We start from the raw sequence: 15,007 nt of genomic DNA on the forward strand, positions 1-15,007 counted from the left end.
CAGCGGAGCAATCCTTCATCTTTAAAAAAAAAAAAAAGAAAGAATAAATGTGCCAGAGCCCTTTGAGTATTTTCTTTTTTTCAGTTCTGTCTGATGTGTCCTCTACCTGTCACTTGTGTTGCAGAGATGTCTGAGGGGACGTGATGGTGTGTGTTTGTAACGGAGAGTCGACTGAATGGTTTTTATAAGACTGACAGCCCGGCGTCGGCCCGGCGGCCGGCGGTAGGGGCTTTGACATCGCCGGGGTTCAAGGGGTCACCGGCAGAGCGCGCCGCTACGGTAACGGCCGGAGGGGGTCGGGAAGGGCGAGCTTGTCACTCCGCTTCAGCCGACGACGGCCGAGACGGGCGTCTGAGTCCGCGGCCCAAACCTGCAACTATCCAGCTGCCGTCAATCATCGGGGAGCCAAAGCTCTACCTCGTCGCCCTCAGAGGAAGATCGACCGAATCGATTCGAGCGAACGTCAGATTTATTCCCTCCGCTGACCTTCACCGGCCGACAAATGAGCACGTCACGTCCTTTTTGGTCGAGGAATCTCCGTCATCGTTTTGCAACCTGGACAGAATCTCAAACGATGGAGATGACGATGAAATGACTCGGATCACGTAGTTTTCGTCCTCGCGTCAAGTGGAAAACAACTGTTTGCGTCACTCGGCTTGTGAAGAAGCCGCTCGGAAAGCCTGGAAGCTCGAATTCTGGCTGTCGCCATCTTGTTTTTTTTGGAGTGACCATTATCTGGACGATTTGGGGAGGAGCTAGCGCAAAATATTAGGAGTTGGCGTCGTGAGATAAACACTTGGTATACACTGATCTTACAGTCAGGTGCGATTAAACAATTTAAATGAAGAGTTTATAAGAGCCAGCCCCTACTGGCTCTCAGTGGTATTACACTTCAAAGCACTTTTGCGTTGGCTTGACTTTCCAGACCCGGAGACGATCACGTTACAGTTTTAAATGGAGTTTCCATCCAGTGCTCGTGTTCAGTGTTTTCTCTGTTAGCTTACATGCTCAACAATCCAATGGCCTGGCCGTTGTTCCCCTAGAAGATGCACAAGTTATCCTTTGAACCACAAATTGTTTTGAGTCTGGGTTAAATAAATTAGATAGAACCAGTTGATTAGCGAGCTCTGGAGATGCTAAGCCGAGCTAATCCCTTCTTATCTTCCAGCTCTAGCTAGAAATCTCCAACTTTCTCAAATCAAACGGGCCCGTTTCTTTTATTGGCTTTTTGTCTGCGTGGTTCAATTAAATTCTACGACATTAAAGAAACTGCACAAAACGCTTAATTCTAGCTATCGCATATATATATATATATATATATATACATATACATATATACATATGTCATCGCTACATGTGGAAGTCCGTGTTGTAACCGCGGTGACGCCTGCTGGATTTTTCCGTCGGTCCACGTTAGAGTCAAGATCGTCTTCAGATGACACACACACACACACACACACACACACACACACACACACACACACACACACACACACACACACACACTCACACACTCACACACTCACACACACACACACACACACAAGTCCAGCTGACGTCCTCGGGGTAACATCACCACTCACTGTCACTGTCACACATGAAAGAATGGGGTATTTGGTTTTTGGTTTCCCCCTCTGATTATGGACGGTCCCTGCGAGCTGCCCGACAGCAAATTAGTTTTCTGCCGGAGAAAAAGCCGAACAGATTGTGTTCTCTGTGGAAAGACGTGCCCTATGAAGTTTATCAAAGTGCCTTTGTTCACTTGACCTTCAGCCACTAGTAGGTTTTTTTTTATAATGCGTGACGCTCCTTTTATGTGCCACTTGTGTTTTTTATTTTAAATTATTCCGAGTGGCGACTTGAGGATGAGGAATATAAAAACAACGACAGCTTTTGCGGCTTTCGATCGAGCGGTGCTTGGACTCGTAAACTTTACCGTCGAAGCTCACGGCCCAAATTTAGCATTTGAGACCATAATGAATATAATTAATGACAGATTATTTTGATATTTTGCAGTTGTCGATTGAGTTGCATTTTACCTGCATTTTCCACCGAGTTTTTCCTTTTTTTTTGCAGCTGTGCACTAATTTAATGCTTCCTGTCTCACTGTCCTTGGATCCTTTTTTTTTCCAATCTTATGAAGGAACTTTCTTCTAAATGTGTTAATATTGAATTACTGCTGTACATGTATTTTAATTCAACAAAAACAGCATGACGTTCTGCCACCAATTGAGAGTTTTTGCAATTTACTCCAAAGAACAACCTTCTTATTGACGGTGTTTTCTGGCATTTTCACCAAACGATGGTCAAAGTACTCCAAAGTAAAGTAAAACATTGAGAGACGGACGGACGTGTTGTTGGTTTTGGTCTTTTTTCTGAGATTTACTGGCAGTAAGAGAATCCGACACTTAACACGTGACCACAAAATCCTCTACTGGATTCCAGCTGTAGATTTTTGTGTGGACCGAACTGTTTCTACGCTGATGACACGCTGCTGTATTTCACCTAAAAACCAGGTGACACAGATTTTCAGTCTTTGTAAGATTTCATGAGGGTTTAAAAAATGCCGTACGGCCAAAATGTCTCTTAAAGGGATCAAATCAGAAAGTCTTTATTTCTGGTCTCACAAATTATGTTAGCAGTGTAGTTAAGCAGTGGAGTATTTTTTATTTTTCACTTGGAAATTTAACAAACAAATATGTGGTTGCTCGTAATTACTTTTTTAATATGAGGTCTACAGTAAAAATTGAAAATTAGGTCTTTTGTCTCTTGAGGACCCGGAGACTGACTGGCTTTTTCTCCAACGTTTGCCTTTACTCCACAAATTAACCTGACTTTTAGCTTTTGTCTAATCCCCCGTTAAAAATCTCCAACCACAGCTTTTTTCTGTGTTTTCATTTGTGTCTGTAAAAAAGACGGACTTGAATGCCCCTTAATAAGATTAGACCTGTAGATTACAGCTGCATTTAGATACAATGGAGATGAATGGTGAGATAAAAATGTGCCAAACGCTCCACTATTGTCCGATAAATGTTTCTTTTTTATTTTCTTCTGGTTTATCTGACAGAAAAAGTCAGAAAGCGGTAAAATGAACGCTGAGATTTGAATTAACAACCACCTGTTACTGTCTTTAAATAGAATTTATTGCAATGTTGAAGTAAAAAGAAGGACAAAAGTGAACTGAAAAGAAAGGACCTAGTTTGGAAAGTAACTTAATACAGTTTTTCCAATTGAATGTTTCTGTGAGTGGTTGAAATCCATCTGAAGTTTTTTTAAAGCAGAAAACTTTTACTCATCCCCAAACAGCAGCTTTTATTAGACGCGGCTTAAACATTTACCACCGGCTCTGCAGACAAGCTGTTAACAGCTGCCGAGTCGAGGTGGATTTATGGAAAACAACGGCTGTTTTACTGCGACGAGTCGGTTCAGATCGAGTCTTGTCTTGTCAAACACAAAAAGAGTCGGCGCCCGCGGCTGCAATTTACAGGAAATCGAATCCATCACGGGGCATTTGGAAAGCCGATGCACCGCGGGTGAAGACAACTCAGTGCCTGCTTAGTTTTCATAAAACAAGAGTCTGCGAGCAGGCAGGTCTGTCAGAATAAAGCTGCAGCAGATTGTTTTATTTCCTCCAGTCTTATTAACACTCCTCCAGTTGAAAAGCTTATAAGAGCTGAGCAGAAACATTGGATGTCTGTATATGTTTTTTTTATTCTCTGGTGCTTCGTGTTATTCAGTTGTTTCAGTTTCAAGAAAATCTGATAATAAATCCCCGTAGAGCCGAAATAATTAGCAGATGAATCAGTTCACTGACAGGCAGAAAATTAGGTGTTTAATGACCGAATTATTGTTTGGATAATTTGTTGGTTTCTGCCTCGTTAAATATGAATCTTGCAGCTTTTCTTTTGCGTTTTGCTTATTTTCATATGTGGAAATCTGGACTGTGTTTGGAAGGTTGTACAAAACACTTGAGCTGAAGCTCATTTCCCGGAAATAACGAGGACTTTTCTGACATTTGAGAGATCAACTGCTGAATTGATTAAATAAGAAAATAAACAGCAGATTCATCAACAATGGAAACAACGATACATCCCAATTCAGAACAGCAAATGTGTTTTTCAAAGAAAAATAAGGTTCCCCAGATTGTGTTTTATATCAAGATAATGAAAGAAAAGCTGTAGGGGAATTGGGATGTTTTCCACTGAACGATCACCAAATGACTCCAAAAGCTCCTGGAAAGCTCAATTTGTCTTGAATCGGACTCCAAACGACCCTGAATGTGTCGCTGAACTCGGCCGGCTTCATGTCAGTCTTCGTGTCATGTTCAGAGAAGCTTTCAAAGAGAAGAAATACCATCCCCACGGGACACGTGGCTCAGTTGTGTTACGGGCTTCTTGGATCTATACGGGGCGGAAAGAAATCAGAAGAATATCAAAGCTTTCTGGAGCTGAACCCGCTGCCCCGTGTCGGAGATCGAGTCTCCTCCAATGGGACAAAGACCCAAACCACACCTCGAAAAATACAAGCACCACGAACAGATAGGAAGACTGGATTTATTGCCTCACGGTTGTCCGTCCTCCGTCAACCAATCAAATTGCAGTTTACGTCCCTGTCTGTCCAGACTCTTGTAATATATGTAATAAAACGTATAAACCTGATTCTGATTCAGAACCGTCAGACTCGACTCCGATCACGTCGGTTCAGGCTCGGATTATTGAATTACTCCGGCGGGTTCGAGAGGGTCTGGCCCTGCGCCGCGTCCGATCGATGAACTGTGAGAGGAGGCTTTGGTGAAACAAACGTCTGTGGTTTTTCTTCTTAAAAACAGCTGTTTTATAACCACCAGTTCATCTTTCTGACTTCCTGTACAGTTCAGCTCAGTTTTTTCTATCGGATATAGTTTTCTTTTGGTTCTTCAGAGGCTGTCAGTTTAGTCGGCGGTCCTTTCATGTTTACGTTCACGCTGCTTAAAGATTTTGGTCATGACGGCCTCTGAAAGTGGTCTGAGCAGATCGGATCTCTGTGCGTTTACACCCAAACTTTTGGCGGGCCACTTCTGATTGGATGCATATTAGTTGCGTGTGATTAATGGGTGTGGAGGCACATTCAGAGGTGGGCTGAGCTGCATATGGCCCAGATTTTTCTCAACTGAGATAATATCCGATAGATAAACAGCTGAACTGTACAGGAAGTCGAGATTTACTGCAAACTGAACTGGTGGCTATAAAGCAGCTGTTTCCTGAAGAAAAACACAGACTCTCCTTTCAACAAAGCCTCCTCTGAGTTCACTTTTTATGTCTAGCAGGATGATGGCGCCCTCTTGTGGTGTGCAAGCCGTTAGCCTGCAGGAAGAGGTTAAAACGTCACCGAGCCTTCGGCAGCTTTAACAGCATCAGTGAAGAGACGTCAACCGGAAGCACTGATGCTGCATTCAGGGCACACGGGAAAGATCGGAGTTTCCATTTTACGAAATGTCTTAAAACACTTCTGCGCTGGAAAAAGTTGAGTAACTTCAGAAATATAACCCATCGTAATTTTGTTTTATAGCCTGTGTAAAAATGGTATTCTATTAGGTGACTGGAGGAGAATTTTTTTTCCTAATGTCTCTGTAATGAAGATTTAGAGAAGAAAGAACAGAGACTGACCGACAAACGGTCTTCTAAACGTGATTGAGGAAAAACTGCTCTCAAACTCAGCAGCTGCAGTCTGTCACGTTTCCTTGTTCCCTCCATCAGATCTGCAGCTGGAAGATGGGCGGAGCCAACATGGGTGGAGTCTAAGAGCTGACGTCCTCATTGGCTGCAGAGTCACATGATATTTAAATCAGCTGAAACCAGTTTTATCTTTGAGGAAGTGAAACTCACACAGTCACTGCTGCTGAGAGGTGAAATGGAGCAGAAAGGAGTTCAGTTGGACCGAGAAACCTTCTCTTGTTCCATCTGTCTGGATCTACTGAAGGATCCTGTGACTCTTCCATGTGGACACAACTACTGCATGGAGTGTATTAAAGTCCACTGGGACGGACAGGACGGGACGGGAGTCTACAGCTGTCCTCAGTGCAGGCAGGACTTCATACCGAGGCCTGTCCTGGTGAAAAACACCATGTTGGCAGCTTTAGTGGAGGAGCTGAAGAAGACTGGACTCCAAGCTGCTCCTGCTGATCACTGCTATGCTGGACCTGAAGATGTGGCCTGTGATGTCTGCACTGGGAGAAAACTGAAAGCTGTCAAGTCCTGTTTAGTCTGTCTGGCTTCTTATTGTGAGAAACACCTTCAGCCTCATTATGATGCCGCAACATTCAAGAAACACAAGCTGGTGAACCCCTCCAAGAAGCTCCAGGAGAACATCTGCTCTCTTCACGACGAGGTGATGAAGATGTTCTGCCGCACCGATCGTCAGATTATCTGTTATCTCTGCTCTGTGGATGAACATAAAGACCACGACACCGTCTCAGCTGCAGCAGAAAGGACCGAGAGGCAGAGAGAGCTCGAGGGGAGTCGAGGAAACGTCCAGCAGAAAATCCAGGACAGACAGAAAGATGTGAAGCTGCTTCAGCAGGAGGTGGAGGACATCAATCAGTCTGCTGAGAAAACACTGGAGGGCAACGAGAAGCTCTTCACCCAGCTGATGAGTCTCCTCCAGGAAAGAAGCCGCGATGTGAAGCAGGAGGTCAGATCCCAGCAGGAAACCCAAGTGAGTCGAGTCAAAGAGCTTCAGGAGAAGCTGGAGCAGGAGATCGCTGAGCTGAAGAGGAAAGACGCCGAGCTGGAGCAGCTCTCACACACAGAGGATCACAACGAGTTCCTGCACAACTACCCCTCAGTGTCAGCACTCAGTGAGCCTACAGACTCATCCAGCATCCATATCCGTCCTCTCACCTACTTTCAGGATGTGACAGCAGCTGTGTCAGAGGTCAGAGATAAACTACAGCAAGTTCTGGATGAAGAATGGAAGAAGATCTCAGTGTCAGTGAATGAAGTGGACGTTTTACTGTCACAACCAGAACCAAAGACCAGAGCTGGATTCTTAAGATATTCACAAGAAATCACACTGGATCCAAACACAGCACACAGAAAGATGTTATTATCTGATGGGAACAGAAAAGCAACATTAATGGATCAGAATCAGTCTTATTCTGATCATCCAGACAGATTCAGTGGATGTTGTCAGGTCCTGAGTAGAGAGAGTCTGACTGGACGTTGTTACTTTGAGGTGAAGAGGAGAGGAAGAGGAGGAGTTGATGTAGCAGTCGCATACAAGAATATCAACAGAACAGGGAGCTGGATGGAAAGTGGATTTGGACATAATGACAAATCTTGGTCATTAAATTGTTACAATAACAGTTTTTGGTACAACAACATTCAAACTCCCGTCTCAGGTCCTCCATCCTCCAGAGTGGGGGTGTACCTGGATCACAGTGCAGGTACTCTGTCCTTCTACAGCGTCTCTGAGACCATGACTCTCCTCCACAGAGTCCAGACCACGTTCACTCAGCCGCTCCACGCTGGACTTTGGTTTGTCTCCGTTGGAAACTCTGCTGAGTTTTGTAAACTGAAATAAACTGAAGTCTTTCAGGTTTCAGTGGGTTTAAACCTGCATTTTCATTTTCCATTTCATTTTCTCTCCATCATTGAGGCGTTTCTGCTCTGAACAAAGATCTGCTGTCAATCAAGCATTATGGGCGTCACCTGGACGTCTTCTTGATAGTTGTTATCTTCATGTTAATATGTTTTATTCTTGTTTTTAAGCTCTTTTCACACCGTTCCTGTAGTGAAAACCACGTATCTCTAAATTTGGTGAAGTTGAATTTTGAATTATTTTCTGATAAACTAAAGAGATTTAAATGTTCTTTTATGGACTGAGATGATTCTCCTGCTAAATTAACTATTTTAAAAACCTGACAAAGCTGAAAAGGTGTTTATTTCTTAGATACGTGGTTCTCACAGGACAGCAACGCTCCAAATATGTGATGATCTGGTTCAATATGACGCTTTACAAATCAACAATATATAAAGTAGTTGAAATGAGCAAAACCTTCAGTGACTATGACGGTAAAATTCACTTTAATCCAGCAGCAATATGAATCTACAAACATCATGTATATAATAGTAAAACACTAACAGGGAACATTTTCTGCTTCGTGTGTACTTTTACTTTTTGTGTTTTCAGTGTATTTTTGCTGACGATACTTTTACTTCAACAAGGTTTTGAATGCAGGACTTCTAGTATTTTCAGTCTGGTATCAGAACTTTTTCTGAAATAAAGGAGCTGAATTCTTTCACTGCTTCATATATAGTAATATAGATTATTCAGAGGGAACAAAGCAGCACTTTTACTTTAATACTTTCACTAAATGTTGCTGCTAACGCTTCTGTACTTTTACCTGAGTAAGCTGTTTAATTAAGGACTTTGACTTGTAATGGAGTATCTTTGTTTTCTTTGCTGTATTTGTACTTTTACTTCAATAAATGTTCTGAATACTTCATCCACCATTTGTCTGAGTTGAATTTGAAACTAGATTAGATGTTCACACGGGGAACACGTCTGCACTACATTTAACTATAGTATGGAGGAATCTAGCTGGGATGTGTGAGCGGGATGTAGAAGATGAAATATCGGTGGGTGGTGGCCATTTTCCAATATGTTGTAAAGTATCATTACAAAGGAGGAAGCAGGAGATATAGTGGGTAAGTGGGTCTTTAATATATATATATATATGAGAGAGAAATGGATCAAATACATTTAAATGAAGAAATTGAAGAGATTAATAAAAATTAATATTTACAGTGCTGGAAGCTGCAAATCCAACAAGTGCTGAAGGTGAAGGAAGGATGAAGAGAAAGGCTGCCCCCTGCTGGACAGATGAGTGTTGGAGAGCAGCGACAGAAAGAAACAAAGCTCTCTTAGGTTATGAAGAAAAATCACATCACTTCCAGAATTTAATACAATACGAACAAGCAGAAACGAGGGTTCATAAAAAATCATTCTGAAAGCAAAGAGGGAAATCTGGAAGAGTTATTGGATCAGATTTGGGGGATGATTAGAAGCAGGAGAGGAATTAGAAGAGTACGGCAGGTTAGTTAAGATTATAAGATTATGGAAATAATGATTACAGACAGATTCACATTTTATTTTGAAACCAGGGAGAATGATACCAACTCATCAAATTGATTTCAGAAAGGTAGAGGAACTATGGACCCAGTTATTTATTTAGAAACAGAAATTTAATTAAAACTGCAAGCAGTGATGTACGGGCCCTCGCACTCCGGCGCGCCATCCCCCCGATGACAGCGCGTGAGAGACCTCGTATACCCGCTTAAAGTTGCTATTTTTGTCTCGTTTCCTGTCTCCAGCAGGGGGCGCTGGCGAACCGTTTGGCCACGCCCGCTCGCGAAACACATATCACGTGTATGGTCTCACCACGCCGGATGTTTGCTCCACGTTTCGTGAGGTTTCAAACATCCTTTGACCTTAAACATTAACTTCTTTTGTCACGGCGAACGAGCGTGTGCCACGTCCATCAAAATGGCCGCCCCTCACAGGCTCACACATCGACGAAAACGAATTATTTTGATAACTTTTAATCCCAAACATGTTTTCTATCCAGAGAACCTAAATTCAAGTCGGGGCGACAAAATCCCTCGGAGGAGTTCAACAAAGTACAACGTGTCAGAATCGCCCAAAATGGCGACTAAATTCAAAATGGTGAACTTCCTGTCGAGTTGACATAAAGGTGCAATGTAACTTTTTTCTGATACACGTGTCCACCGGATTTGGTGAATTTAGGTAGATGTAGCTGCCGGGGCATCTCTTTAGGGGGCGCTCTCGAGCCATTTGGCCACTCGCTACTCCAAGAGAATAGGAAATTTTTCGCCGGGAGACAAATGTTTGTCCACTTTCATGAGTTTTTGAATATGATGAAGCCTCCAAAAAGGAAAATCACTTTACATAAGAATAATAAGGAAAGAGAAAAATAATTCCTTGAAAAACAACAGGGCTTCTCACCCTGAAAACCAGACTGGCCTGTCAGACCACTTTCCGTCGCGACAGGCCCACCTCCTGTTTTACCTCATGAACTTGAACGCATCACAGAGGTGAAGTTCAGGTGGTGTCTTTGAGGGGAGCTGAGAGAAGGAGGAGGTGAAAGAGGAGGTGAAAGAGGAAGGCTCGTTTCACACACACACATTTCCCTTTTAACAGCATTGTTGTCATTGTGTGATCAGTGTGTGTCACAGCAGCACCTCCTCCTCCTCATCATCATCATCATCATCACCAGCTGCAGCATCTCCGGCCGCCCGGCAACACCGTGAGTTTTATTTGAAATATTCTGACTAACACTTCTGATGTTTTTACTTTCATCTCCAAGTATTTGTTTCTCTCTGTGACTGTTTTTAAAAAAATATATATTTATAAATGTTTGGATACTCCGGTTTTCAGCAGTAGTTTGTGTTTTTCAGTCGTAGACGGAGTCTGTGGAAACTCGTCCGATTCATCAGATAAGATGAGGCGCATTCCTTTAAACACGTTCCCTTCGATCTATTTTTAAATCACAAAATGTTTTACTTCATTACTTAAACAGCAACTTCCTGTGTCACGGTGAGCGAGCCGTTTGGCCACGCCCACTCGCAAAACCCATATCAGATGTATCGTCTCACTACGGTGGATGTATGTCACACGTTTCATGAGGTTTCAAACATCCTTTGACCTTAAACATCAACTTCCTGTGTCACGGCATCAAACTTTGCCGCATCGTCACGGCGACGCCCATTGACAAAGTCGAACGAATGTCTCAATATATCATCAACTACATGTTTAGGTTATTGTGACCCAACTTTAGGTTCATGGGATCAACCAGCTTGACGTAGAATGTGAAAGTATGAAAAGTGTCATTTCCAGTGGCCAACAGGGGGCGCTATGACTATGAGCGAATATTACTCCACAGGGGTCTTCAGGGCGGGGCTGTTATCATACCTGTGATGTTTGGAGAAGGTCGGTCCATGTACATAAGATTTAAAGCAACTCGTAGTTTCATGGCGAGACGCTCAAAATGGCCGCCTCTTCTGGGCACACGTATCAATGAAAACGAATTATTTTGATAACTTTTAATCCCAAACATGTTTTCTATCCAGAGAACCTAAATTCAAGTCGGGGCGACAAAATCCCTCGAAGGAGTTCGACAAAGTACAACGTGTTAGAATCACCCAAAATGGCGACTAAATTCAAAATGGTGGACTTCCTGTCGAGTTGACATAAAGGTGCAATGTAACTTTTTTGTGCGTCCAGGTGTGATACACGTGTCCACCGGATTTGGTGAATTTAGGTAAATGTGGCCGCCGGGGCATCTCTTTAGGGGGCGCTCTCGAGCCATTTGGCCACGCCCACTCGCGACTCCACTAGAATACTAAATTTTTCACCGGGAGACAAATGTTTATCCACTTTCATGAGTCTTTGAATATGATGAAGCCTCCAAAAAGGAAAATCACTTTACGTAAGAACGACTAACGACCAACATCTTTACTAAATACAGTCGGGCTTCAGCACCGATTCTCGGTTTCTTTGTCTGACTGGTTATTTGTGGAACGTGTCCGAGCCGTCCTCTCCTGAGTCGCAGCTCCGCCTCACCTGCTCCTGATCACAAGTGACAAAACTGCACTCAGTGAACTCATCAGCTTCTCCTGCTGAAATTATCTGGTCCTTCAACGACTCTGTACCAAATGAAGTCACGCCAGGTGGAAGTTTCAGTCTCTGTGTAACTTGTTTAACTTGTTTTTTTGTTGTTGCTTCCTGGATTGCAGCCTGTTCAGTCATCAGCTCCTGTCTGCCTCGCCCCGTATGCGTCTTTTGGTTAAGTTTGATTATAAAATGCGTTTCTTTTTGTTAAATCCCTGGTGTGCTCCGTCTTTGCTGCGGCCAAGAACACAAAATATACAAAAATAATATAAAATGCTGGTCAAAACATTTCAGCATTTTAGTTTTTGTCATAAAGAGCAACAGAATTCTTCATAATGCTTGTAGGTAAGATTGGAGGGATATAATTTAGAGGAAGGGATTTCATTTCCAAAACTTCTTTGTCATTTGGACTATCAGTAGTTGTAAAGCTAATCCTTTCCTTCCAGTGTCCTTTTTTCTGGAGTGTCAGCACAGTACAGAGATTTTATTCAGTGAAGCGGAAGCTAAATTAATAATAATAAGAAACATGGTGAAGGAGCGGCAGCACAGTTTGGAGACACAGGAAGACGCCTTCATGCTATTCAGAGAGAAGTTGGCAAAGGGAGGACGTCCGGAGGAAAACACATGAACCAGACTGAGGGTCGGACACACAAGGCTGAACAAAACAATGCAGTTAATGAATAAAACACCCGACGGGATTATGTGAGTGCTGCAAAGTACCAGAATCTGTAGATCATATCATTTGTTATTGACAGAAATTCACACGAGAGTGAGACGAGTTTAAAGAGGAAGCTGGAAGTTGAGGAGTTAAAGAGATGAAATAAACCTGAAGGGGAAGGAAGTGTTATTACAATACTTGAAAGAAACAGGATTGAGGAAAAGAATTTAGTTCACTGAATTGGTAAAACCTATATTTTATATTTTAGGTTGATTTTTATTTTGATTTATTTATCTGTCACGTTTCCTTGTTCCCTCCATCAGATCTGCAGCTGGAAGATGGGCCGAGCCAACATGGGTGGAGTCTAAGAGCTGATGTCCTCATTGGCTGCAGAGTCACATGATATTTAAATCAGCTGAAACCAGTTTTATCTTTGAGGAAGTGAAACTCACACAGTCACTGCTGCTGAGAGGTGAAATGGAGCAGAAAGGAGTTCAGTTGGACCGAGAAACCTTCTCTTGTTCCATCTGTCTGGATCTACTGAAGGATCCTGTGACTCTTCCATGTGGACACAACTACTGCATGGAGTGTATTAAAGTCCACTGGGACGGACAGGACGGGACAGGAGTCTACAGCTGTCCTCAGTGCATGAAGAGGTTCATACCGAGGCCTGTCCTGGACAAAAACACCATGTTGGCAGCTTTAGTGGAGGAGCTGAAGAAGACTGGACTCCAAGCTGCTCCTGCTGATCACTGCTATGCTGGACCTGAAGATGTGGCCTGTGATGTCTGCACTGGGAGAAAACTGAAAGCTGTCAAGTCCTGTTTAGTCTGTCTGGCTTCTTATTGTGAGAAACACCTTCAGCCTCATTATGATGCCGCAACATTCAAGAAACACAAGCTGGTGAACCCCTCCAAGAAGCTCCAGGAGAACATCTGCTCTCTTCACGACGAGGTGATGAAGATGTTCTGCCGCACCGATCGTCAGATTATCTGTTATCTCTGCTCTGTGGATGAACATAAAGACCACGACACCGTCTCAGCTGCAGCAGAAAGGACCGAGAGGCAGAGAGAGCTCGAGGGGAGTCGAGGAAACGTCCAGCAGAAAATCCAGGACAGACAGAAAGATGTGAAGCTGCTTCAGCAGGAGGTGGAGGACATCAATCAGTCTGCTGAGAAAACACTGGAGGGCAACGAGAAGCTCTTCACCCAGCTGATGAGTCTCCTCCAGGAAAGAAGCCGCGATGTGAAGCAGGAGGTCAGATCCCAGCAGGAAACCCAAGTGAGTCGAGTCAAAGAGCTTCAGGAGAAGCTGGAGCAGGAGATCGCTGAGCTGAAGAGGAAAGACGCCGAGCTGGAGCAGCTCTCACACACAGAGGATCACAACGAGTTCCTGCACAACTACCCCTCAGTGTCAGCACTCAGTGAGCCTACAGACTCATCCAGCATCCATATCCGTCCTCTCACCTACTTTCAGGATGTGACAGCAGCTGTGTCAGAGGTCAGAGATAAACTACAGCAAGTTCTGGATGAAGAATGGAAGAAGATCTCAGTGTCAGTGAAGGAAGTGGACGTTTTACTGTCACAACCAGAACCAAAGACCAGAGCTGGATTCTTAAGATATTCACAAGAAATCACACTGGATCCAAACACAGCAAACAGACAGATGTTATTATCTGATGGGAACAGAAAAGCAACATTAATGGATCAGAATCAGTCTTATTCTGATCATCCAGACAGATTCAGTAGATGTTGTCAGGTCCTGAGTAGAGAGAGTCTGACTGGACGTTGTTACTTTGAGGTGGAGAGGAGAGGAGAGAGGAGTTGATGTAGCAGTCGCATACAAGAATATCAACAGAACAGGGAGCTGGATGGAAAGTGGATTTGGAGGTAATGACAAATCTTGGTCATTAAATTGTTACAATAACAGTTTTTGGTACAACAACATTCAAACTCCCGTCTCAGGTCCTCCATCCTCCAGAGTGGGGGTGTACCTGGATCACAGTGCAGGTACTCTGTCCTTCTACAGCGTCTCTGAGACCATGACTCTCCTCCACAGAGTCCAGACCACGTTCACTCAGCCGCTCCACGTTGGGTTTTGGTTTTTATTCTTCGTTGGAGACTCTGCTGAGTTTTGTAAACTGAAATAAACTGAAGTCTTTCAGGTTTCAGTGGGTTTAAACCTGCATTTTCATTTTCCATTTCATTTTCTCTCCATCATTGAGGCGTTTCTGCTCTGAACAAAGATCTGCTGTCAATCAAGCATTATGGGCGTCACCTGGACGTCTTCTTGATAGTTGTTATCTTCATGTTAATATGTTTTATTCTTGTTTTTAAGCTCTTTTCACACCGTTCCTGTAGTGAAAACCACGTATCTCTAAATTTGGTGAAGTTGAATTTTGAATTATTTTCTGATAAACTAAAGAGATTTAAATGTTCTTTTATGGACTGAGATGATTCTCCTGCTAAATTAACTATTTTAAAAACCTGACAAAGCTGAAAAGGTGTGTTTATTTCTTAGATACGTGGTTCTCACAGGACAGCAACGCTCCAAATATGTGATGATCTGGTTCAATATGACGCTTTACAAATCAACAATATATAAAGTAGTTGAAATGAGCAAAACCTTCAGTGACTATGACGGTAAAATTCACTTTAATCCAGCAGCAATATGAATCTA

General features: G+C 43.1%; 2 protein-coding genes across 2 annotated transcripts in view; both read left to right on the forward strand.

Annotated features, from left to right (window-relative positions):
- LOC138626921 (E3 ubiquitin/ISG15 ligase TRIM25-like) overlaps nucleotides 1-8,485 on the forward strand; it is a 188,401-nt gene extending 179,916 nt beyond the window's left edge. The window contains exon 2 of the mRNA XM_069708930.1: nucleotides 5,838-8,485. Within this exon, the coding sequence (XP_069565031.1) occupies nucleotides 5,890-7,560 (1,671 nt within the window). The 5' untranslated portion in view covers nucleotides 5,838-5,889 and the 3' untranslated portion in view covers nucleotides 7,561-8,485. The remainder of the gene's footprint in view (nucleotides 1-5,837) is intronic.
- A 3,753-nt stretch (nucleotides 8,486-12,238) lies between these two features.
- LOC138626920 (tripartite motif-containing protein 16-like) lies at nucleotides 12,239-14,590 on the forward strand. The gene is given in 2 exon segments (XM_069708929.1): nucleotides 12,239-14,133; nucleotides 14,135-14,590. Coding segments are annotated over 2 exon segments (1,749 nt in total). The 5' UTR covers nucleotides 12,239-12,727; the 3' UTR covers nucleotides 14,478-14,590.
- Nucleotides 14,591-15,007: the final 417 nt, after the last annotated feature.

This window comes from Brachyistius frenatus, unplaced genomic scaffold (assembly GCF_029030835.1).
Source record: "Brachyistius frenatus isolate BFR_SWC_R1_liver_20210118 unplaced genomic scaffold, ASM2903083v1 Contig_79, whole genome shotgun sequence".
Lineage (NCBI taxonomy): Eukaryota > Metazoa > Chordata > Actinopteri > Embiotocidae > Brachyistius > Brachyistius frenatus.